General features: G+C 40.1%; 1 protein-coding gene across 1 annotated transcript in view; it reads right to left on the reverse strand.

The window, feature by feature from the left end:
- LOC111873267 (homeobox protein prophet of Pit-1) overlaps positions 1 to 27,229 on the reverse strand; it is a 98,823-nt gene extending 71,594 nt beyond the window's left edge. Inside the window, exon 1 of the mRNA XM_033755024.1 lies at positions 26,666 to 27,229. Coding sequence (XP_033610915.1) covers positions 26,666 to 27,041 — 376 coding nt within the window. The 5' untranslated portion in view covers positions 27,042 to 27,229. The remainder of the gene's footprint in view (positions 1 to 26,665) is intronic.
- Positions 27,230 to 27,440: the final 211 nt, after the last annotated feature.

Consider the following 27,440-nt stretch of genomic DNA (forward strand, 5'->3'; position numbering starts at 1 on the left):
CTCGAGACATGGTTGTCTGCATGCGTTTATTCTGTGTTTGTCTTGTTCTGTGTGTGGGTAGCAGAATTGCGACTGGCTGATCCCCCGTCCAAGGAGTCCCACCGATTGTGTATAGGATTAAGAAACTGAAAAACCGGCAAAGGTCCTAAGGGCTGTAGAGCCATACAGAGAGGGGGGGGCCCTACAGCCAAGTCTGTGATTGGCTAGAGTATTCCCCTCATTATAGGAGTTCATGGCATGACAATTAAGCACAGTGATAATTTTATCATCAAAAGTCGTGTCTTTGTTTAATAGTTACGCCTCAATGCAACAAACTACAACTGGCCTTAACATCTTCTTTATGCAGAACCACTGCGCTAGATTTTCTCTGCTTTTCGCATGCCAGCCTTGAAGGGCCACACTCGCAAGCGCTGGAAAGTCACGGCCATCATATAAACGCATGTATAATTACTGTCTTAGTTTTGTGTTCGTTCCTGCTTTTGTAACTTCAGCATTTACCCTAAGTTTTTTCTTTGTGTTGAAAAATGGAATCGCTTGCAGTCAAAGGGAGGCTGGCGTTGCTAACTGTCTCATTCCGAGGCTGATTCAGATCTTAAACTCTTACAATACTGCCGGAAAATAACACAAGAAGCTTGCAGCACTGAACTGGTAAGTGCCTACCCCTCAGCTTTGCTATACTCCTAGGCAATTACTAAAGTAGCGTGACACTGGCTGCACTACGGTCACTTCCATCTCACGACCCTGTCGCCATGGAATTAAGTCTATTTTGGCTCCTGGCCAGATTATGACGGACACCAAGACACTTACGTTGTACCAAATTCTGTTCTTCCTCTCGGGATAACAGAGGCCAGACTTGTAGTGAAGTGCAAAGTGTGCTGAACATACACAGCGGAACCTTTCTGTGTCATGACTATGACAAATGGTGCGGTGTACGTCCTCCCTTCCTGACGAAACCAGTTTGAACTATGCCTATGTACGGTAATATACAAAACCAAAAACCTGAGTGGAGGTCACGCAGATGAAGTAAAAATTTGAAAAGTTTACAGTTTATATAAAGAATAAATAAACCTTTTTTTAATTTTGAACGACTATTACACTCATACTTTGTGTATTCATACAGGCTCCGTGAAATATAAGTTTACGCTCATTACCCTATCTATTAATGAAGAAGATCACTCCTAATTCCTTTTGCAGGGAGCAGGCTGGTGTGGTGGACTGCTCTAGACTTCTATCCGACAGCACTTCGGTTGCAATCTCACCCTGGACTTCAACTGTCCTGACTCAGGATATTAACGGTTTCCTCTATCCATCTAGGAAAATGTCACGATACTTCCTTGATTTTACCACTGACTCTTCCTTCCAAATCATTTCCATTTCAGAAATTGTCCCACCATTCAGCAGGATACAGAGATCCTGAGAACGTGGTAAAAAAACACCAAAAACGTTTGAAATTCAGACTGTACTTGATACACTAATATGGAGCATGGTGTTCATTTGTAACTCCGTGGTTTTAGTCCGCAAGCTAACTATACCGGCCGAGCGACCGCTGTTTATCGGCGAAGTTAGTGCCAGCTTTAGCGGATAGAGGGTGTTACGTTGTCAGCGCAACGAATCCCCAAGGCCGTTAATTTCAGTTTTCTAGAAACTAGGTGTTCATTTAAAGTACGTAATTAATTTACTATGACATCAAAATATTAAAATATCTATGTGGGTCTTAATACAATGAAACAGGCAGCGAACCAACAAATGATGATTTCCAGGTCTCTTTGCTCTAGAACAAATGTTGTTCTCTCACTTTTACGCTAGGTGTCCCCTGAAAATATCGAACAAGTTCTTGGGCCGCGTAAGAAAGAGGCTTAGGGAGAATTCTACTTGATCAAATCATTCTTTCTTCAGCTGATAGAGGCATTACATTGAGGTCACGTGTCACATAGCACCACTTCTTCGCTATTCTCTAATTCATTATAAATTTCTTTACGATATTAGAAAAATAATTATTCAAAACGCACCATACGGAAGAATTGTGGTACTACTTGAAAACTGCCTCAGTACCCGCAGTGGGCCGATGCCGCAGTTTGCAAAGCGCTGTTCTAGAACGTAAGTCATTTACTTTCATTAACCTTTGAATGTGATGGGTGCGTACAAAAGCCACATTAAATCTCAACTCCTTGAAACTTTATATACTATATCAACTGATTTTTAAAGTCCCTTTAAAATGTTAGTAAAATGAATCAGCCTAGCTGTACCGTCACAGAAGCCTAATGAAGTCACAGTGTGCCCTGTATACAAAAATATAACAGTTTTCGTTTAACAAACTAAAAGAGAGGAAATAACATAGGAGCGTAAATTAATTATCATAATCTTGCTCGGTGCCTCTCGTACATAGCAGAAAACCAAGTGAATTTTATCCAGACAATTTTTTTTACCTCTCCCTTCTCTTTCCACTCTGCCCCCCCCCCTTCCAACCCTTTTCCAAAAAGCCAAGTAATGAAGGATTTTCACTAATGAATGAGAGGCATCCCTACCTCGGAATGCAAACACAATTATACTCTGCCTGGTGCACTAGGCGAGGGGATACCACTGCCTCCCGCCATTTTGGTATGAGCGCACACAGAGCATAGCACTTCTATCATCAGAGTGGATAAACCGTTTTATGGACATCATAGCTTCATGGTCTGAACTGAAGCAAAACCAGGTAGAGAGGGACGAGACACAGTCTATATACATGTATAGGCTAAATGCTAATAAAAAGTGAAACGCGACGGGGAGCTGGTCTGAGCTAACTAGGAATGTAATTAGATGAGGATTCTGTTTGTCGCCGACTCCCGGCTAGTATAAATACATTAACATTGAGTGGAGAGGTGGAGTTATGTAGGTAAAGCTCTCGAAAGGGGTTTTGTAAGAAGAGTAATAACAAAAAAATACATTATCCAAAGCGTTTAGACTGTGTAGTGAGTTGGTTTGTTACAGCGAAATGTAAATGTTGTAACAGCCTGTGACATGTAATCTGCTGTACCAGGAATTCAGCATCCTTCCCGAGATCACATAATTTCAAACGCAAGAAATGTATGACATTCCTATTTCCCTATTCAATCCCTCCACTATTACGATTTGCGGCAACTTATAGTGTGAGGCTTTCCATAAAGAACTTACAGAAATTTAGTGTAGTCCTCTAAGTAAAAGCTGCTGTCCCTGTAACAGGCTATGAAGGACCATAAGGGTGTGAGAGGTCGAGGCCCCCACATGTAGACAGTTGGCTCATAGATGACGGTAAGGTTGTCAGCGTTACGCTCCTGGTACTTATTTCTTTTAGATGCTGAGTTGACCACAGGGCCATAGTGCATCTGCAAGAGTTATAACCATTGAAAAATCCAATGGCCTCATCCGGATTCGATCCCGCGACCTTCCGGCTTGAAGCGTAGTGCCTAAACAAAAAACGCTACCGCATGCCCCCGGTCCTCTAAGTTGCATATTATAATCTATCCAATTCTCTTTATAATATTACCAAGAGCGTTGATTTAAAATGCTGTTGTTTCTATTTATTGTTGTGTAGGGATGTGGGCTGAGGTCACTGGTTCACAACAGGCTCAGCGGCGTGTTCGTGTGAATAGGAAAAGAACTTGCGGATTCAATACAAAATGTGACATTGCTTGAAGAGCTGAGCGACTGCCAGCTTCTCAAAAAGAACTCTGCTCCATTATGTAGTAGTCACGGCATATTTCAAAGAATGGTAACACTTGAGGAAATTAGCACCGCTAATTGAATTTGAATAATCCACGTGTCGAACTCAGGTCCCCTTCTTTCAAGTTGTTAAGTGATGTGTACTTCAGTCTCTTCACTTTACACGAGCTTTGAATCATTAGTGCAGTATACGTCCGTGCATGAAATGGGAACGTATAATATGTCATGCCTGTTGCGGCTCTTTTCTTCATAAATATAACAATTTGTAGGAATACGATGTTTATGAGTTCATGTCGATAAATAAGGAAAAGTTGTGAAACTTGGCAATAAGAAACATATAGCTGTAAAGGCTATCCCTGTAAGAGGCCATGAAGGCCCATAGGGTTGTGAGACGTTGAGCGTCCCACATTATCTAGACAATCGGTTCACAGATGGCGGTAATGTTGTCAGCCTTAACGCCGGCCGCCCTTTACCCCCCCAGGAAGATTCCTGGTACTCATTTCTGTTAGAGGCTGATTGGACCCCAGGGCCATAGTACAGCAGGAAGTATTGGGTGAAATGAAAAATCCACCTCATCGGGACTCGAACCCACGACCTTCCAGCTTGTAGCATAGTGCCTCAACCAACTACGCTGCCGTGTGTCCCACATATAATTGCAGGGGAATGTATTTCGTTAGGAATGGCAACGACCTAGGCCTATCATATAAATTTATAAAATATATCTTTTGAGCTACTTCCACATAGCAATAATAACAGTGATAATTCAATTCAATTCAATTCAATTCTTTATTATTTATGTGCCAAGTCAACAGCCGCAAGGCCAATTACAGACTTAGCACATTGTAGATGAAAGTAACTACTTGTAAATTTTACAAACATTAGACAAACACATTATCAGTCAAAAATAATAATAATAATAATAATAATAATAATAATAATAACAGGTCATAATAATATCATGAATTTAGTTCTTGGTCTGTTCTGATGGCATACATATATATGTATATATGTACATGCATATGTATGCCAGACCTCATTGCCGCTTCACACTCGTCGATTTTAAGAAAACAACTTGGTGACTCGATATTCAGATAATTTTTCCAAAAGTTCTGAAAAATTATTTTGATAGCTTTTATTATTATATAAGTACCAGTTATTCGCATTTGTTCTCTAATATCGTCAATTATTTCTGATCCATTTTTCTGCACACAGCAACAGCTCTAAGGAAGCCGTTTCTGACGTCTCCGCGGTTGTCATTTCTTCTTAAGTTAACATCCGACATTCGAACTCATATACCGTTATACAGCGTTTCTATTAGATTCGAATTTGACTTTTCGTTAGAAATGTGCGCGCTTAGTAGCACTGTTGAAAAATATTCAGTTCTTGTTAATGTGTCTATATAAAGTAACTTGTGCTCTTCTCCAAGTATAATTAGAATGATCAAGTCAAGGAGGATGAGGTGGGCAGGTCATGTAGCACGAATAGGGGAGACGAGGAATGCGTATAGGATAGTGGTCGGAAAGCCAGAAGAAAAGAGACCACAGGTAAGACCAAGGCGTAGGTGGGTGGAAAATATTAGAATGGATCTTAGAGATATAGGATGGGATGGTACGGATTGGATAGATCTGGCTCAGGATAGGGACCAGTGGAAGGCTCTTGTGAACAAGGTAATGAACCTTCGGGTTCCATAAAATTCTGGAAAATTCTTGAGTAGCTGCAGAATTGGCGGCTCCTCCAGATGGGCTCAGCTCCATGAGTAAGTAAGTAAGTAAGTAAGTAAGTAAGTAAGTGCTTATAAAGTAGTTCCACCAGCTAAGGCCCACGTTAGTATGGAAATTTTTATGTATTTTTCTCTCACTCAAAGCAACTAAAATCATAGACACGTGTTATTAATTTAGTGGAGTATTATATAAATATATATATACACAAACTTCTCCATTTAAGGAAGAGAAAAAGAGAAAGAAATTTGTAACTGGGTATTTTAAGAGACTCAAATTCCAAATGAGGACCAAAGTCTGTTCAAATTGGGCCTACATATGAAAGTAGGCTAAACAAGCTGAAATAGAGAATCGAGGAATGTCTAACATAAATTTATTTTAACTGCAAAAAGAAAAATGATATATAATAAAATTATTGTCTGGATAGCAATGCAGAAACAAGAAGTTCTGGGAAGAACTGATCGCTATGATAGGACACGGACCTCAAAGAACACGACGCTTCGAACAATTCACCTATCGTTGCTTGTGTATTCGTTGCCGTATTATTGTTTTTACCGAGCCGTTGCCTAATAACGACCGGGGACGGGAAACACATGCAGACACACAGACTGATGGGAGTATTCCGTTGAGATGGCCTCAAGTGTCACGATATATTTACCAAGTTTCATGTAGATTGCTTCAGGCATTCAAAAGTTAAGAGGGTGGTTTCACAGGCACACAGAAGGTTTGGTGATCTCATAAGCCTATATATATCTTTTTGAAAGTATTTAAAATAGGCTGAAAGTTGAAACTATTAAAACGAAGTATGACAAACTAGAAGAACTGTATTGCAAAACTGCTTAATTCTTTGAAGTAAAATACTTACTATATGTACTACCTTCATGCATACAAATCCCTGGATTTTGTAGAACATATTTATGTGGTTCGTGTGATTCTCGAATAATCAATAACTATTTTCCTAATCCGCAGCATTAGCCGGTTTGTCTTTATATTGAAGGGTAATGTGTTTTCTGCCCACCGATGGTGTCTCCATCTTTTCGTGGTGGTAGGGTTTCAGTGCTCCCGAGACCCTGAGAGCTCTGCCGGCGGTAGCGTAGCTACTGGTAGGATCACCCAGGCCGGACAGGTCAAGGGGTAGGAGCCAGACGAAGAGCGATACCCTGGTCCTCCAGGTTGGGGGTTAGGGGTGAGGCTAACCACCTGGTTCAGAAACCAGACAATCAGCCTCGGATGGATGGATTTAATGGAAATCGAAATTAGCAAAGGAGCTGAGATGGTTGGAGGATGTACATGTTGATCTCCGTAAAATGAAAGTGAAAGGACGGGGAGGAAAGGTGAAGAACAGAGAAGAGTGGAGGCAGTGTGTTCAGGAGGCCAAAGCTCACCCTGAGCTGTAGCGCCGAGTGGAAGGAAATGTGTTTCCTGCGAGGTAGGAGCAGAATTTTATAAGCTATTTATGAGGAATTTATGCTTCAAGCTGTCATAATTTTTACAAACAGATAAACATAAATTTACAAACCGTAACAGTAAATGAGCTAATTTGATACCATAATAATAAAGTGTAGGAAAAATAACTACTTTGAAAGCAGGATCAGTTTCCCAAGAGAGACCCTTTGCCCTCAGCAGTGAGGCTGATACTCTCTACGTGCATATACAGCAATTATTGCAGTAAATGCATATTCTCATATATGCAAACCTGTTCTATTTAGCAGAACTGTGTCTCCCTAATCTTATTTGTTTGGGCCTTGATTGTATCTGGTTGCTGTGTTGAAACATGAAAGGAGAATAAGTGTTTTTCTGGATATCCTAAAATATGTTCGAGTGGACAATTTTCCACTGGACTGGTCACGCTGATGATTCTTAGTCACCTTAGTAATCGTACATTTTTACGATGATTAATCATAGTTTTAACAGTTGCTGTCTCCTTCCATTTGTAGATGGACGTCGTGGGATACGTAACCTTGGGCTGGTGAGTACTTTCTGAAAACTTATGTCCAGTTCAGAGGGCTCGGACATTCAAAAGGTCCAGATATTAGGTCATTAGGGATATTCTTGTCAGATGAACAGTCCAAAATATAATAATCTTATGACACTGGATCCAAAATAGGTCTAAGTTATCTCTATACAGAGGCCGCGCCATAGCTCAAGCGGTTAGTCGCTGGCTTTCCACCGCGGCGGCCCGGGTTCGATCCCGGGTCTGGTCAAGTGGGATTTGTAGTGGACAAAGTGGCGCTGGGGCAGGTTTCCTCCGAGTATTTCGGTTTCCCCTGCCAATCTTCATTCCACCAATTGCTCCACAATCACCCTCACCTATCATCTGGGGCTGGTACAATAGGCCAGAAGTGGCCGCAGTACAAGGGACTTAGTCCCACCCCACTAGTAAAAAAAAGAAATATCTCTATTCAGAAGGAGATGATATGGATTAGGATATTGCTTTTGGATTAATGTACATATGCCTATATTTTTAATCCTGCGGTGATATTGCTCCGAATCATAGCTCTGAACCACCTTCAGAAAATTTAATTTCATTCGTGTGATCGCTCTAACACCTTCAGTTATCCAGTGGGTAAGCACTGTTTCGACCCAAACATCTTTAAAGGGCTTGTACACGTTTTTGTAACTCACGTGAGCAGTTACTGGGAAGGCAAAACAGGGGATAATTTTCTTCAGTAACTTATACAGTACTAGTCTCGAAGTGAGATTTGGTACGATCGTAAATTAATAAGATATTCCCAGCGTATTTCAGTTTTGAATATTGATGCATCCATTTTATGAACACTTCGCAGTAATTTCAGAGGTAGATACTTCTTGAAAATTTTCACCACACTTTTATTTATTCTTTCCGTTGGAAAATGTTATATGGGGATTGCCCAAGCGCGTTCCTTACCTAAGAACAATATTTTCTGCATGCTCAGGCGCTATTATTTTCTCCCGTCTTGATCATCTTTTATCATAATTTATGCCCGCTATATTCTGCGAGTCAAATTTGCTGCGGCTTCCTATGTATCTGCATTACACTTTCAGACCTGATCATTTCAGCTGCTCTTCCCAGTTTCGTAGCCTGTCTCTTCCTTTTTGCCGGATCGATATTACATTTAGGAAACAGTCTTCGCCATGAAGAATTCTATCCTCTCGAATATATTGCCATGCAGTCCGCTGAAAGGCATTGCTACCTGCTTCATGATGGATTCTTGTTTGGTTGACTCTAAAACCCTACAGATGGAAGCAACATATCTCTCTGAAACATCTGTTAACTTACAACATACTGCATGCAGTTTTATCTTAGAAGATAGAACTCTTCATAATAGCCGCCGCGAGATAATCAAACCCTACATTTTTTGCATTGTTGTACCGGGAACTTTATTGTTCTTCCTGAGCGGATTCCAATTCGCTTCTGTCGCAATATGCGAACAATTCCTTCTAAAAACTGCATAATCTGCTGCAATGTTATGAATTCTGTCACATAGTTCTGTGTTCCTCTGGTCTTCTGCCAGCGCTTATGTTTTCATTTTTTCTTTAACAATGCCAGACAACACACGAGAGCTCTTAACATCATGCTATGAGTATTTTCTTTTATTGCTAGTGGGGTGGGACTAAGTCTCTTGTACTGCGGCCGCTTCTGGCCTATTGTACCAGCCGCAGATGATAGGTGAGGGTGATTGTGGAGCAATTGGTGGAATGAAGATTGGCAGGGGAAACCGAAGTACTCGGAGAAAACCTGCCCCAGCGCCACTTTGTCCACCACAAATCCCACTTGACCAGACCCGGGGTCGATCCCGGGCCGCCGCGGTGGGAAGCCAGCGACTAACCGCTTGAGCTATGGCGTGGCCCATGCTATGAGTTAAGATATTCCTTTCATGCCATCCTTACCGATAGAGCAAAATCGATTGCTGTGAAGGAGCTTTTCAATTACTCTAAAATCCATTGAGCTCGTCTGTTTTTCTGTCAGACGTTAGTGCCTAAGGCAGTGGTTCTCAAACTTTGTGAGACCGCGGCCCGGCGGTTGAGAAACACTGGTCTAAGATAAATCAAAAGAGAGGATCTCTGTGTTAATAACTAATTTCCGTCCACATGCCCACCACAAAACAGCAATCATTTCATTTTATATTGTTGGTATTGTTCCAGTGCGAAGGAACATTATTCCATAAGACGCCAGTTGGGCATTTTTAAAAATATGCCATTTTCTTTTGCTGTTTTCTTACAGATACTCTGATATTTAACTTTATTGAAATCTCGTTATATAATACGTGATAAACGGAAAAATGACCTTCAAATACATATACATATATATTAAAGTATTACTAAGAGAGTAAATAGTAAAAATATGAATAAAGCATCTTTATCGAAGTAACCTTTGAAACTAACATCCTAGCATCTGCCGCACAAATTTCCGCTACTGTATGACGTAAAGTTGTTATTCGCATGCTACTGGAGGGCGCTACTGCTATCGCGAGTTCTTTGGAGTATGGTATATGTTGTTATAGGACAGGATTCCCTAACTAAAGAAAAAGTCTTCTTATGTTATTTCATATTATTCAATAATAAATAAAGTAAATCACGTAAATAGAAAATTAAGCTTGCTTTTTTAAGTCAGAAAATATGTTAACTTCGAAAACCTCAAAGTATACGAGCCAAGTCTGTTGACTTCAGAATATATAAGATGAATTGTTATTCTAAGGTAGTTTGTTATGTTATTGTTAGCTGTAAGCGTGCATACAGTTTATATCGAATGTGAGGTGTTAGAAATAGTGTAGGCATAAGCTGTTCTTCATAGAATTGCCTGTTTACCCAGTTGAACCCCTCAATTTGTCTAGCTTAATGCGGCAGAGGGACTTACCACGTGGCCTGGAGAGAGAACGAGAACAAATGCAGCACGAGTGCCGTGGTTTGTTATTAGTGAGCTTTTCACAACTATAAAGATCACGGAGGTGGCTATTGTTGGAACCCTCGAGTACCAACAATATGTGCACCTCAAGGGGCGGCCACAGCTAATNTACATAGATTTCAATGATGTAAGAGAGTTTTGATTGTGCATCAGTTATGTTTGATTTACTCTGCAAATCGGGCTATGTTACATATCCGATTATCTCTCTCGGGAGCGCAGCGATACCAACATATACAAATAAACTTAAAAGGAGAATGACTTTGACCCATAAGCAAGTTCAGGAAATTTCAGAAAATTATTTCTCGAAGTTTCAATCTGCTTGGATGCTAGAACAATTCCTTGAAAGGACTTACATGTCTGAAGACCTTAACTATACAGGACGGAACAATACAGCGGAATTTATTTTCATTTGTTGTGACGATTCAACAGACACATTTATGTACTGACGTCACCACAAGAGAGATCTGAATTCCAGGCATTCTCTGCAGGGAACAAGAAAGTTAAAAGCTGACCGTTATGTTCCTCCGCGACTTACTATATACGGCAAACACAGCGAAGAGTTTTTACAACATTTAGAGTTAAGATTTTTTATTAAAATGATCATAAAATAATTTATTTTCGGATCACTTCAGCCTGTGAGGGATATTGGTTTCTCTTCAGGTTATAATCACCTTCGTCATTTATCAAAATATCTGTGATAGTGAGCGTTAATGAGAAAGGCCACTAGACACTTTCCATTTCAATATTATCCTAATATCTCCTTCTCGGATTTTCAAGTGGTCACTCTCAAAGTGATTTCAACCGAAAAATTATCAATAATGTACTGTCTTCCAACCCATATATTCGTCTATGTTATTCTTGTTAATCTTAACCTTCAGATTTCACTACACTAATTGTTTACTCGTAACAGGTGTTTTGAAAATGTGGTACAGCTCAGATATTTAGGAACGACTAAATAAATCAAACCTGATTCAGGAGGAAATTAAGCGGAGATTGAATTCGGGTAATGCTTGCTACCGTTCAGTCCAGAATCTTTTGTCTTCTCGTCTGCTGTCCAAATACATAAAAATTAGAATATACAAAACTATAATTTTGCCTGTGGTTCTGTATGGGTGTGAAACTTGGTCTCTGACATTAAGGGAGGAACACAGACTGAGGGTGTATGAGAACATGGTGTTGGGGAGAATATTTGGACCAAATAGAGATGAAGTGACAGGAAGTTGGAGAAAACTGCATAATGAGCAGCTTCATAACTTGTACTCTTCTCCAAGTATAATTAGAATGATCAAGTCAAGGAGGATGAGGTGTGCAGGGCGTGTAGCACGAATGGGGGAGAAGAGGAATGCATATAGGATATTGTTGGGAAAGTCAGATGGAAAGAGACCATTGGGAAGACCAAGACGAAGGTGGGTGGAAAATATTAAAATGGATCTTAGAGAGATAGGATGGACCTCAGGATAGGGACCAGTGGAGGGCTCTTGTGAAGACGGTAATGAATTTTCGGGTTCCATAAAGTCCTGGGAAGTTCTTGAGTAGCTGCACAACTGGCGGCCTCTCAAGAAGGGCTCAGCTCCATGAGCGAATAACTTACCCAAACTCTGTATAATTCATAAATTTCCTAGACATCCTTGTGTAATGTCCTAAAGTTCTCATTCACTTAATTCATATTACCTTTAAGTATCTCCTTCGAAGTTCTATTTTCTAACACTTGTAATACTTATCAATCTCTCTATGACAGTAAATCAATATGAAAATTATCAGAGTCGACAGAAATGATACTAAAACTTGGATACTTGATTACCACACGATTGAACGTATGCGTTTTGGGTTTACATAATATCAGAAAGAAAAAACTTCAGGCCGTCGTCTGTATATAACTGAAGTTAAACGAAGAGTTTCACGGATGGCCTATGCTTTTAGTGGGTGCAACAGAAATAGAAAGAAAAGAAGAATAAGAATAAGTCTATATATTACTTTTGCGCGATAACACAGCAGGTATAAATTTATAATTATTCCAATCATATTTAAAGAAAAGAATGTATACAAACGGACAAATTTAAGATGTATATGGCGTTTTGCTACAGTGTATTCTGCTCAAAAATTGTTATTTCAACAGTATGATAGAAAAGGTGCATAAATAATTTAGGTAATTTAAATAAATAGCTAATTATCCTATGTTTTATTTCATCTATCATGCCTATCAATATTCTAGGCTGTTTCCATTCATGAGACACTCCAGATATACCGAACTTTGTACGAAGAAAAGAAAGGAATGTTTAAATTCAACTGCTCTGAATGCTGGGCTCCCGACCTGTTGTTCCTGTCGCAATGAACAGTTCTAAAGCAACTCCTAATTTCATTCACAGGTGCAAATCGCTACTCTCAATTAACTGCGGTCGACTAACTTAAGCTTAATTTAATGTCATTTCCCTTTACTAGCGCAACCCTCTACGGTCCTAACTCATCCCTATCACATCCACACGGCTTACTAAATAGTATTTGTATATCGTCATACCGAGTTGGCACTGTCGCAACAAAACCATGGCTGGAAGTCCATAAGCAAATTCCTCATGTACTTAGTTACGTTACTTACCGCAAGATGCCAGCATACTCTCACAGACCTTCTGGACTGTTACGTGGTGATGGTGGTGGTAGCGAAGGGGTTGTTAATTAATTGAATTGCGATTTTAACAAAAGACGTAACGAAGTTTTCCCTCTCTCGGTCACAGAATTACGTTAAACTACAGATATATATGTACGTATATATACACTCTGTGCCTCTTCAATCGCCCGTTCTCCAGTGCCACGGTCCATCTCTCTCATTCCCGTTTCCCCGTCCAGAACCCTGTGTAGGCTAATAGTTGTTTTGTTTGTATTTGGAAGGAGTTAGAAGCAGCAGCGAGTGTGAGGAATGAGACTTGTAACAAGACGAAATCTTTCCATCTGTCCGTGATTGACTAATTAGGAGCTCCGTCGTAGCATTTGTAATGACATTAATAAACACTAACAAATTGAATAAGGTTGAGTTCTGCGTAACACGTTTACCGTTTGCCTCTTGGGAGAAACTACAACCCCGCTTGTTTCCGGGTACATATTTGTCCTGCTAGAATGAAAGCAGCAATGGAGAATAGTAGAAAATATATATGGACAATAATCCATCATGATAATCATCCAATTAATCTAGGAGCGTCGGGGTTGTGCTCCCACGCAACATCAACTGATGTAGACTTTAGGTTAAATGATTCTGAAAGTTCACCACTGTGGTGTAAGTAACTGGTTAGTAGTTTTAGGACTTAACTACGTACTGAAAAAGCTAAATTATTTAATAAATGCACAAGTGGTACCTTAGTTGGAGGTAATATGCTACAAACCGGAAGGTAGCGGGTTCGAGTCCCGATGAGATGGATGTTTTCAATTTTTAGCTGCACTATGACCCTGAAGTTGACTCAGCCTCTAACAGAAAGAGTACCAGGAATCTTCCTGGGGAGTAAAGGGCGGCCGGCGCGTAAGGCTGAGAACCTTACCGCCATCTGTGAGCCGATTGTCTAGAAATTGTGGGAGCCTCGACCTCTCACAACCCTATAGGCCTCCACGGCCTGTTACCGGGATAACTTTACTTCCTTACCATATATAAACACTAGTGTAGACACTGAAATAAATACCAATTAATTCGGTACAACACAAAATGTACGAAAAATGCCAAATATATTTAAACGAGAATAATTATTATCAATACTACTGGAGCATGTTTGGAACAGAAATGAATCATATAGATATAAAAAATAACGTTAGAAAGAAATTTATCTACGTCACTGAATGGGCAAGACTCCTTCAGAATCTATTAAAAACTCAGCTGGTCAGAAAGTTACCCAAATTTTATGGAAGCCGAAGTTTATTATGGTCTTCATAAGAGGCCGCCAGTGGTCTCTGTTCTGGGCCTCTTAATTTAAGTCCGCATATGAACCCTATTTCTTTCAGACTGATTTCGTGTGGAAAAAACCGAGTGGAGACCACTCCAGATTCAGTTCAATGCTTGACTCGTGTTGTTTAGAACAGCATTAAGAGCTTAGGCTGTCCTCTCCAAATTAATGGTCAACAGTGCAATTCGCATATATTTTGGTATAGGGCTCTTTAATAAGCACATTTAGACAGTGCGAATAATTGACAGTCAAATTTAATCAAATTACATATTATTTATTTATTTATTTAATTTAACATAATTGGATACTCGGCCTATTTCAAAGTCAGAATGTCATCCTCAGGAGCGTTCGTTCAATGGCTCAGCTTTTATCAAATATGATTATGCATATTTCCTAAAATTTTACACTATGCTTAGTAAAACACACGAGGAAACAATAGGTTATAATATATAATAAGTTTTAAAAGTCCCTTTATAGCAAGTAAAGCTTTCTCTGTAAGAGGCCGTGAAGGCCCATAGGGTTGTGAGAAGTTAAGGGTCCCACACTATCTAGACAGTCGGCTCAAAGATGGCGGTAAGGTTGTCAGCCTTACGCGCCGGCCGCGCTTTACTCCCCAGGAAAATTATTTCATTAATTCCTGGTACTCATTTCTGTTAGAGGCTGAGTGAACCCCAGGGCCATAGTGCGGCTGGAAGGATTAGGTCAACTGAAACAAATCCAATGACCTCATCGGGACTTGAACCCGCGACTTTCCGGTTTATAGCATAGTGCCTCATACAATTACTTTATGCAATTCAAATATCTGAATGTGTTCTAAATTCAAATACTCTTATAAACGAGCGTAGACGATGTTTTCTCTTGCGTACATCATAGTGGTGAATGTTAAAATGTTGACTTAAGTTAAGATGGCGCCAACTTTATCAATAGCAAGAATGGCTTCATTCCTGTAGTATATAAAATTCTTGGGGTGGCACTATATGTTACCTCTTTCCTGTTCGGAGTTGGACCTGGTATAAATAACATCACACACAACCCCAACAGTTCTCCTACTGCAGAAATGAAACTGCCCTTCTTATTAATAAACAAATGATACTAATCTTTACTCAAAATCAACTTTGTAATATAAACCACTAAAATCAACGCAAAAATGATAAAATAGGTAACCGTTTATATATATTTATGCTTGAATTGAAAAAATATGATCCTTGGATTGCATAAAGTAATTTTTAAAACGCAGTCTCTACCGTAACACAATGTTACTTTGTTTGTTTTACTAAGCATATTATAAGTTGTTAGGGTATTTGTATAATCACGTAAAAAGAAACTTGAACAACGTTGTTGATGTACTGACTGATCTAAGGTCCCTGAGGATGATGTTGGGACGTCGACAGGTGTCGGGTTTTCAATTATGTCAAATTAAGTAAATAAATAAAATTGCATGTTGTAATTTTGCCAAGACTTGAAAAACTGTTTAAATTTACTATGATGTACAACGATGAGAAAAGCAACGTTAAATAAATAGATAGATACACGAGTATTTAACAAAATTCGAACTACAGAGTTTTCTCGATTCACGGCCTGCTGTGTGATCAGCCAAACGCACCAAACAAACAGAGTATTACGGCCATGTGGAGGCTGAAATCTTGTCTCCAAACATATGTTTTAGAACATTTTCCCTTAGTTTGTAAATACCACCTACAAATATTTGGACCTAGTGATGAAGTTTAATGAAACTCGATGTGGATGTGAACGCAATAACGTCAATCGGGCCCCACACACTTGACACTTTCCTTCTACTCGTACAGAGTACTTGTACCAAACCCTGAAACCCTGCACAGGATTTACCAATATCCATTATGAAAATTTCTGACTTCTTTCCTGATTTATTTACTTCCTTGGTGACTATATGGTCTACCAAGGATCTTCGCCTTCTTTACGATAGATCAGGATCTTCCTATTATTTTCATCTTCCTTACATTCATCACTTTCAGCTCTCCGAAGTCATTCGCTACAGTCAATTGTCTCAACCTGGACTTCCCCAATTTTCTTCTTCTTCTGATCTATTTAAAAATAATTTTTCTAAGTTTATACCACACAAAGACCGCCTCTGTGATCTAGTGATCAGAGTTACTGGCTACAGATTCAGAGGTCCCGGGTTCGATTTCCGGCGCTACCACATTTTCTGAGAAGTAGTGGGTCTGGAATGGGGTCCACTCAGCCTCGTGAGGATAATTGAGAAGCTAGTTCAAGGAAATAGCGGATCCGGTCTAAAAAACCGAGATTAACGGCCGTGGGGATTCGTTGTGCTGACCTCGCGACACCCTCTATCCGCTAAAGTTGGCACCAACTTCGCCGACAAGCGGCGGCCATTCGGTCTGTATAGTTCGTTTGCGGACTATAGGCAGCGGAGTTTTTTTACCACAAAATATCAACATGGAGGAAATGCAAATTCTGAGATAGTAGTGATATTGATTCTGCTTAGAGCAAGGCCCTGAAATTTTGTGTAAATATAGACTTTCGAAAATATTCTAAATTTATTAAGGGAACTGTCTAGTTTATAAGAACAGCGTCCCTTCAGGGCGAAATACTTGTAACATTTATTTAACTTTCTACTGTATGCCGATGACAATCAAACAGTAACAATGTTGAAACTCGTGGCAATACAAATTCCTATCTGGTTTTGTTATTTCATTTACATTAGGCGTAAATATAGGCCATGTTCTCAGCATTTGTCCTTGTTGCTAAATTGTCACGCCCACAAAGTAAAAGATAAAATTACAGCTTTGTGTATTTTAACGTGTTAAAGAGACATTGCCCGTATCTAGGGCTCAGACCCTATTTTTTCTTTTATTGCTAGTGGGGTGAGACTAAGTCCCTTGTACTGCGGCCACTTCTGGCCTATTGTATCAGCCCAAGATGATAGCTGAGGGTGACTGTGGAGCAATTGGTGGAAGGAAGATTGCCAGGGGAAACCGAAGTACTCGGAGAAAACCTGCCCCAGCGCCACTTTGTCCACCACAAATCCCACTTGACCAGACCCGGGATCGAATCCGGCCCGCCGCGGTGGAAAGCCAGCGACTAACAGCTTGAGCTATGGCACGGCCCAGCTTAGACCCTAAACAATTGATAGGAAGATGGATAAACAGATACTATGCCTGCACGATCGCTTTATTTTCGCTTTTAGAATATAATGAAATCTAACACGACGAACCTTGTGCCAAGTGGCGTTTGGGTATTTACAAAATCTTGATGGTGTGTACAACTAGGCTGCTTAATGGCTGGCCTCCTCTCTACACAGGTAATCAAATGTACAGACGGGAGAGGGTGGGGGAAGGCAGACTGCTTCATTTGAATACTACACTAACTGAATTCCTGCCCTGTAGTGGCAGACAGGAAGGGGCAAGACACGAGATAGGTGTTAATGAATCAGGCGGAAGCTGCTTGTATACTAGATGGGCCTCGTCCTTCGCTTGAGACAGAGTACATATCGTATTTGGGACTCTGGGGTTCCAAGAATGTCGAATTTATTTTAATTTTTGGTTTATTTTATTAACATGTTTGAAATTCTGAGATTCTGTGGAACAAGTTTTCCGTTTATACACTGAGAACCACATTGGTATGATTCATAAAAGTAAATAATTCATAATATTCGTCTTAAAATTATGCCTGTTTCTTCATCCTAAATATTTCTGAGCACCCCATAAACGCTTACGTAATTTATGCGAAAAAAGTGTTATTAACTCCATTGTCAAACATAGGCTACCTGAATGCAAAGAACATAACAACCATTCAGCACATGATATTGAAAGTGCTATCCCATGAACTGCTGTTGCATCGAGCTAATGATGACGTTATCAGTTCATCATCATCATCATCATCAGTAATCTGTCAAGACGACATGTCCACAGTCTCTTCCAAAACAATTCCTCCATTTAATGCGATCTAGAGCTTTCTCCTTCAAATGACAGTATCCTCTTCTGTCCCCAAGGTCATCCAGCATCTTCTTACGTCTTCTTCCTCGTCTTCTTGTCATTTCTATCCGCCCCTCTATCTTTCCTTCGATAACTTCTTTTAGAAGGCAGTTTCTGCATAAAACATGACCAATCAAATTAGCCTTCCGTTTTCTTATTTCGTGTAGAATATTCCTCTGCTCACTGACTCTAATTAACACTCCTTCATTTCTCACATAATCGGTCCAACTGATCTTCTCCATCCTTCTCCAACACCACATTTCAAAACTTTCCATATGTTTCTGATCTACTGCCCTAAGTGTCCATGTTTCAGCCCCATACAGAGCTATGCTCCAAATGTACTCGTAGCATTTCACTAGTTTCTTCCTCAAATTTAAGTCCAATCTGCTGGTAAAAAGATTCTTCTTCTTGCTAAATGCAGCTTTTACGAAATTATAAATCAAGGGGGCACGCGGTAGCGTAGTTGGTTGCGGCACTATGCTACAAGCCTGAAGGTCGCGGGTTCGTGAGCCGATTGTCTAGAAAATGCGGGAGCCTCAATATCTCACTACCCTATGGGCGTCACAGCCTCTTACGTGGATAGCTTTATCTTTATCTTTATCAAATGTGGCTGGGAAACGAGTTCTTCATTTCATTTCCGACTTTATTGAGCATTATGGCAAGGAATGTCTGCTTTGCCATGATATGTGTATGAAGTGTTATATATCTTATATTTGCTTCAGGACAGTTGCACTTAGCTGCTACAGACAGACAATTGTCCTGTTTTGTAAGCTGCATGTAAGGCCGCGCCATAGCTCAAGCGGTTAGCCGGTGGCTTCCCACCGCGGCGGCCCGGGTTCGAGCACAGGTTTGGTCAAGTGGGATTTGCGGTGGACAAAGTAGCGCTGGGGCAGATTTTCTATGAGTACTTCGGTTTTCCTTGCCAATCTTCATTCCACCAAATTCTCCATCATCATAATCACCCGGGGCAGGTACAATAGGCCAATCAGTGGCCGACGTGCCGAGTGGCCCAAGCTGGACTCCACCCCCAACGATGCGAATTAAAAAAAGGGCTGCGTGTAGAAGAGTACCTTATACGTAATATCTTTATTTTTATTGGAGTTCCGAGGATTCGAATTGTGGAGAGATAATGGGCAGCGTCAATCTTAGCGGAAAGCGTAAGAAATTCGACTATTGTTATAGGTGTTTTTCCTTTGGCGCTACAGCCCAAATTTGGGCCTTGGCCAACCTCCATGAAACTCTCCGTTTCACTTCAATTTACTAGATCTTAGAAATTTTGTAGGACTCCTTGGGCGGGTGATCAGCTCATCGCAAGGCCTCTGCCTGTACACAAACACAGAAAAACGCACACTCACATACAAACACTGAATATTCATGCCCTGAGTGAGATTCGAACCCATGATCCCGGCTTCCGAGCGAGCGAAGACAGTGCATGCCTTAGACCGCTCGGCTACCCTGACCGACAATGTTACATTTACTAATTCCAGAAAGTTCTGGATATGTTTTGTGAGAAGTTTGCAGTTCATAAAAAGTTTCACTGATCTTCCATCAAACCTGAATTAATCGCTCCACAAAACCATTTCGATCACCAGTGGACGGAAATCACCATGAGTTGCACTTTATTGTTAATGAATATTTTAAAAATGAAAGTACGAAGGATTAGCTGCAAGAATATAGAGGAAATGTAATTTCGCCTGTAACGTGGGACGATCGCCTAATGTTAAAATGAACAGCGACTGGCAGCCCTTTATGCCAAGCTTCGCCTTAATTTTGTATTAAAATTATTTAAAATTCATTCTAGCAAATTTCAAACATCATTTGTCTTTACCAGTGTATCAGTCTTTTGCCATTTTAAAGAAGAAGGTGTTTGGGGTAAAAATAATATAACCTACTTTCTTATTGCATCGACTTTGTAGTCCTACAAAACTTTTGCCATTAATATCAGATTTAGATATTACAAATTTACAATCTGGCAGTGAATTTCTATTTAGAGCATGAACTAGATTGCTGCTGAAGTCGTGTGTGGATGGTCGTGAGATGGAATCCTGATTGAGTCAAACTTGCATTAGTTGCAGCTATAAATACGTTGCTAACTCCACGGACCTGAGTTTTTCTTGAAAATCCACCAGGCGCTCAGCTGCTCAAGAATTTCCCAACATTTGCCCTCCGAACGTAGGTTTTAGAACATTTTTCCTTAGTTTATAAATCCCACTTACAAACATCTGAACGGAGTGATGAAGTTTAATGAAACTCGAAGTTCAACAACAACAACAACAACAACAACAACAATAACAACAATTTAAATAACATTAAGGTTCATTACAGTGTTCATAAGAGCCCTCCACTGCTCCTTATCATGAGCCAGATAAATCTAGTCAATATCACCCCTTCTATCCCTCTAAGATCCATTTTAATATTATCCTCCCACATATGTCTGGGTCTTCTTAGCGACCTCTTTCCTTCTGGCTTAATACATTAATTATCGCTAGTGTAATTATCACCTCCACAAGTTCGTGCGTTCGCCATGTTGTTATTACCAATTGTAGGAAATTAAAAGGTAAGAGGTTTGGGTGGCTTTAATGATATAATATCCATACAGTTCTCGTTAAAATCGGTCAAATGGTTTAATGGTTGATATTGGGGAAAGAAGTAAACAGACAGCATGGAAATCCATAAGCCTATCCTTTTCCTTAATGAAAGAAAGTAAACAAAATTGTGGCCTAAAATTATGAAGCCTTTGCATAAAAATTTCTAAAATCATCTATTTTCTGGCCATGAAAACCACATAATTACACTAAAATACGAATAAACGGAAAATGTAGACATCTAAGAATTTCTTTACTTAGGAAATAAAAAAATTGAAGAAGAAAATATAAAACATGGAATTAATAGAAGTCATAAGATTGACAATTTACTTTTGAGCATGAAAATATCAGTAAATACACAAATCAAACGTAAGATCACAAGACGATGCAGCAGAGAAAATGAATGTTTGAATCCATGCAATTACAGTTAGATTTCTTTAAGAAAAATAGAAGATACAGGCCCAAGAACAAGAAGGTGAAGAAAACAGTAAATTTCGATAATTACAGGAGAATTTAGAACCAAACTTCTTTAAGTAGTTTAGTCCTGTGAACCAAATGGAACAAAACAGATTATTCAAGGGGGAAATCAAATTAGAAACGAAAGGAAGTAGGCCAGCGAGAAAAACACAAACAAGATGAATAGCTTCACTAATAATAGATCTAGAAAGAAGAGACAAAACATGGTCAGTAGTAGAGAATTTTAAATTATGGAAGGACAGAGGACAATAGAATCTTATAATTAACATCCAACACAAACAAAAGCTCGTAGCAGACTGCAAGCTACAGAGATTCATATTCTGTAAATCTGAGACTTGTAAATTGTATAGAACGATAGATACCACAAGGCGTTTCCTCGATATCCAAATATATTAACCACAACATTTGAGTTCATAACAGTATGGAACGTGTGATGTTTACTTGAAAGAGAGGCCGACAGTGAGTACGAAACTTTAATTTCTTTATGGTAAGACAGTAAAGAAGAGAGAAGAAGCCACGACAATAAAATGTGGAAAGAACTAATCGCCTCCTGTCTTTTGATACGACGTGCCCCGCACAGAAAACGACGCGTCAAACAATTGTTCTATTGTTGCGTGTGTATTCGTTTCCGCGGGAACGTGTTTGCCGAGATGTTGCCCAGCAACGATATGGGAGATAGGCAAACAGACACAAAACAAGGTGATCTCATAGACCTACATTTATATTTTCTTTCTCAAATTATGGGAAGTAGCCTAAGGACTTTTCTACGCATACACAAAATATAAAGGCCATTACATAGCAACCCCGGTAACGTGTTTACCTCTGTTGTCTAGCAATGGCCGTCTCCACTGTCTTTTGGGAGTTACAATGTGTCCATTCTTCGCCCCTCCCCCCCGTGTGAGAGGGAGGAGGAGGTCACGCTCAGACACACAGACAGAAAGGAATATCATAAGCCTACTTTAGGAAAGTAGGCTGAACATTTCGCCAAAATAAATCGTATGCAGGATTTGAGGTTCTCACAACTGTGGTTATGAAGAGCACTATCTTCTGGGGTATAACGGCGTGTAGTCCGTTGAAAGTCAACCGACGTTTCGGAGGAAAATATCTCCTCTATCTTCAGGGCTACTTGCCACCTGTTTTCACCGTTTTTTTGCTCGGTCTATTCTACGACTCTGAATGTAGAGATGATTTGTTCCTCCGAAGAATAGGTTGATCTTCAACGGACCATATGGCGTACATTGTAGGAGATAGTACTTTTCTAAATAAGGGGTAGTTCTTAATAGTATGCATCCTGTTGTGTGTTATAAACAACGTACATAAAATGTATACAAAAGTATGCAGTCTACACAACAATATTCTGTATTTAAAACAAAGTAGACACTATCGTATCAACATTTGTAGTAGTAGTTCGAAATATTGTTTATTGCTTAAATTATGTTTAAGAATTCGGAAGAAACTGATTATATAGAAACTGGGAACACGCATGAGGTGAAGACAGTACGAATATAACGTTAGAAACTAGACTAGAATTCAGAATTCTCTGCAGTAAGTTTATCTTAATTATTAAATGAAATCTGAAATCACAAAATTTTCAGTAATTTCAGCTTTGATTTCTTATTAGTCTGTTCAGTGGCAGAGGAGATTATCAGCAAAAGAGTTAAAAAAAATTAAAAGATGGAAGGCCATGTTATAACTGAAACAATTACTGATGAATTAATACCGATTATCAAGAGACGCAGTATCATAAGCAGAGTCCTTCACAAGCTGACAGTAGTTTACAGGTCAAGGAATTGCCCGAGTGTCTTCTTACTGAACATGAAATTTCATTACGGTGTTCGCCGCTTCCTATCTTGAATTCAGAACACACTCTCACATCCTAGTCTTTTAGGATGGATTTTAATAATATTCTTCCTAATTCTTCTAGGAGCCGGTCACGGTAGCCGAGCGGTCTAAGGCATGCACTGTCTTTGCTCGCTCGGAAGCCGGGATCGTGGGTTCGAATCCCACTCAAGGCATGGATGTTTGTGTACGTTTTTCTGTGTTTGTCTACAGGTAGAGGCATTGCGACGAGCTGATCACTCGCCCAAGGAGTCCTACCGCATGTGTAAGATCTAGAACAACCGAAGTGAACGAAGCTCATGGAGGTAGGTCTAGGCCCACTGGGGCTGTAGTGCCAAGGAAAAAAAAAATACTTCTAGGTCTCCCAAATGATCCTTTATGTTCAGGTTTCCCATCACCACAGTGCGCACTGCATGCCCACTCTTGCCTCACCTTGGTTTATTACCCTGATAGGATCTTAATATTTAGACCCATAGCTTTTATGGCATTCATATTGTACAAGAGGTATCTAGCCAATTGAATTATGAAGGAATCCCGGAACTAGAGAAAGTCTGCCCAGCAAGTATCGCAGGAGTATAACGTGATTAGGCGTTGCTTCCAATTTAAGTAGTCATATCAAACACAGGCTCCTATGAATACTTACTTAATCCGTTCCTCTTATACTTTATGGTGTCGAGGTTGTTCTTTCATTTCGATCATTTTACAGACGGTAGGACTCCTTGGACGAGTGATCAGCTCGTCGCAAGGCCTCTACCTAAACACAGGACAACATAAACACATAAAGAATAAAATTCCGTGGTTTTAGTCCGAAAGCGAACTATACCGACCGAGCGACTGCAGCTTGTCGGTGAAGTTAGTGCCAACTTTAGCGGATAGAGGGTGTCGCGTGGTTAGCGCAACGAATCTCCACGGCCGGAATAAACACATACACATACCAAATATCCATGCCGTGTGTGGGATTGAAACCCATGATGCTTTAGACCGCTCGGCTACCGTTGTCAGACTTACGCGAAGGCCGCCCTTTACCCCCAGGAATATTCCAAGAATATTCCTGATACTCACTTCTGTTAGAGGCTGAGTCGACCCCAGGCCCATAGCGCGGCTGGAAGAATTAGGTCAATTGAAGCAATGTGAATTTATAAACCTCCGTCTTTCTTTCAAAATAAGGAAAGTAAGCTAATAGTGGTTATATATAGGATAAATTTTTATAATAACATGTTTTTGTGAATCCGCAAAAATCTAGCAAGTTTAGTGCAGCTATGAAACTAATCGTTCCTGTTGTTTTGAAAGTGATGCAGTTGATACGATATTTTTCTTTTGTGATTTGTGTACGTTAATTTTTTTTTAATTCGCTAGTGGAGTCCAGCTGGGTCAACTCGGCACGGCGGCCACTCATTGGCCTATTGTAACTGCCCCTGGTATATCGGCATCTATGTGTACATCTACATAATTTCTATAATTATGGAGAATTTGGCGGAATGAAAATTGTGGCCTGCCCATTTGTTATGTGTTTAAACAAGAGAAGACTCGTAAGGTGCACGGGAGAGCCGGTGTTTCGTGCTCATTACAACACAGGATACGTTACAGAATTATCCTTTTGTAGTTGGTATCGCTATCATCATCATCATCATCATCATCATCATCATCATCATCATTAACTTACTGTCCCTTTCCGGTTACTGATGTTTCTTACTAAATCCAATACACGATTTAAAAATCAGTACGCAGGCCTACTGGTAGCAACCAGCTTATGCAGCATCGGTTTGTTACCTTTTCTGACTTTCAAAATCTGGAAATTTTATGTCATAGCAAGTAAAATAAATAATTAAAATTAAAACAAAACAAAACTTAAGATCTAAAGTTTGTGACGATGGTATATTAATACAATTATTCTGTTTCTGGACATTTTCCATCGTCCTGTTTTTATTTAAAACAACGTTTCGGAGACTGGATTCTGTCTCCGTCTTCAGGTGGAACCTACTCAGCTGGGCCCAATCGATACAGCTAGTCCCTATCTCCGGATAGAAGCCAATAAAAAAAACAGGATGATGTATAGTGTCCAGAAATACAATAACTGCATTAAAAGTAAGCACGTTTACTCTATAATTTCATGGTGATTGTGACTGAAATGAAACATGCAGACTCCTCCGACACTTCTTACAGAGAATAATATAGAGAGGAGAAATAGCAGAACAGTGGACCGCCAGGCACGCTATACCGGAACCCCTGATTCTGGCAACAAGTGCCTTTCAGAATTCTTCTTCCGACCAAGGACTGATACCTACAGGTCCTCTCTTTCTTCAGCTGTGGTATTATATTTATTTTGTGTTTGCTTACTGTATCCGGGTGTTCCTATGTGCTGTGGCCTTATATAATACGGTAATTTGGCAGTCTGTGCCGGCCACGGTAGCCGAGCGGCCTAAGGCATGCACTGTCTTCGCTCGCTTGGAAACCGGGATCGTGGGTTCAAACCCCACTCAGGGCATGGATGTTAATTTGTGTGTGTCCGTTTTTCTGTGTTTGTGTACAGGTAGAGGCCTTGCGACGAGCTGATCACCCGCCCAAGGAGTCCTACCGTATGTCTAAGATCTAGAAAAACCGAAGTGAACGGAGAAGTTCATGGAGGTAGGCATAGGCCCACTGGGGCTGTAGCGCGAAGGAAAAAGAAATTGGCAGTCTACAATTATGCATTTTTCTTAAACACTGTCCACGATTGACTGATATTTCATCGCTTTTTCTATCATATTATTTCTTGCAGTTTTCTTTTATTTTGATGTTCTGTCTCTCCAATTTATTCCTATAAATCACAAGGCATATCTCGTCCGTGCAGTTTCTATTTCTTTCCTATTTTCCTCTTCGCCTATTTTTCAGTTCCAGAACATAAAATCGGCTTATATGTGTTTTGTATAGAATTTATCTTCACATTTTACTTTCGAAATTTATGGTAATTAATATTTTTAGTTGATTAAACATCGTATATAAAATTTTTCTTCTAGGCGTATAATTGTTCATTGTGTCGTATATGAATTTAATCTTCACAATTTATATGTATAAGTCTTTTTCCATTACTTGCGTGACAAAAGAATTTAAAAGAAAAATGGGATAATATATGTATATGTTTAAATAATTTCTTTTAGCATTAAGCATATTAATTACTTAAAATCCACCGTCTTTATACATTTACATTCATTTTTTTTTAATTTTATTAGCATTAGTATATCTTACCAGAAATTGTTATTTCTTTTTATTATATTTGAATTTCAAATTTTTAGATATTCTACAACAAAATATATTTACAGCTTCTCTGGTTTCCAATGAAAAGTGGAACTTAAAGCTCATTTTGCATTATCCTCACCTACTGGGACTACAGCAGAAAAGCATGAGAAACCGTAGTGAGACTAAGAAGATATAGTTCCTATGTTCCCCATTTTTTCGAAGAATCAGATAATTTTCATTGTTATATTACTGTGCAGAACTAAAGTTAGTATACGCAGACTAACACTGTGTTATGTGAGATGAAGAATAGTTCGTAGCATTTCTTACTCTATTTTATGGAGCCTGAAATTTATTCATGTAGTATTCAGCTTACCTGTATGATCCGACAGGCTTCTGGTGACCCCAGCGGGCGGTGTGTGTGTTGGAGTGTGCTGATGACTCCCGCCACCGCCACTTGTCGCAGTGTGCTGCTGTTGCGAGTTATCAGGCGTCGCGGCGCCATGCTGGTGACCGCCATTAGCGCCGGCACTGCCGGGAGGCAGCGCGTACAAAGCCGTAAAGTCCTCAGCCGAAGAACCGCTTGTGGTACTTCCCCCGCACTTTCCACCTGTCCCTCTCTTGTCGACCACACTGAGTCTGTCTACCGTAACACTGTGGTGATTATGGTGGTGATGATGATGGTGCGAATCATCAACAAGACCCGCTACCCCAAGTAAACCTCCAACAAGATTCGGACGCAATTCTTCCATCAGCTTTGCGTTTCCGGTGGCAACGGATGTTGGAGACTGAAGCGCAGATGTGCAGGGATTTGCAGATGCGGCCGCAGCTGCGAAGTTGAGTTGCCGGGAGAAAATGGCGGGGAAAATATTGAATTGTTGATGGTGGTGATGTGAGTGGTGATGTGGTGACGCGTGGTGATCTGTGCTAGTGTTGCTGCTGCCGCCTCCTGAGCCCGTATTGGCACCACCCCCGGAACCACCCCCGGTTCCGCCAAGGGACGAGCTGTCGCTCGCCGCCAGGCTTGATGGTCCTCCCCCGCCGCCGCCACCACCACCTCCACCGCCTCCCAAACAACCGGACACCTTGAAATCCAACGTAAAGCCGGGTAATTCCACGTCTTAAATTTCTTTTTGCAGTTTACAAAAAGA

This window comes from Cryptotermes secundus, unplaced genomic scaffold (genome assembly GCF_002891405.2).
Source record: "Cryptotermes secundus unplaced genomic scaffold, Csec_1.0 scaffold110, whole genome shotgun sequence".
In the NCBI taxonomy this organism is placed as follows: Eukaryota; Metazoa; Arthropoda; class Insecta; order Blattodea; family Kalotermitidae; genus Cryptotermes; species Cryptotermes secundus.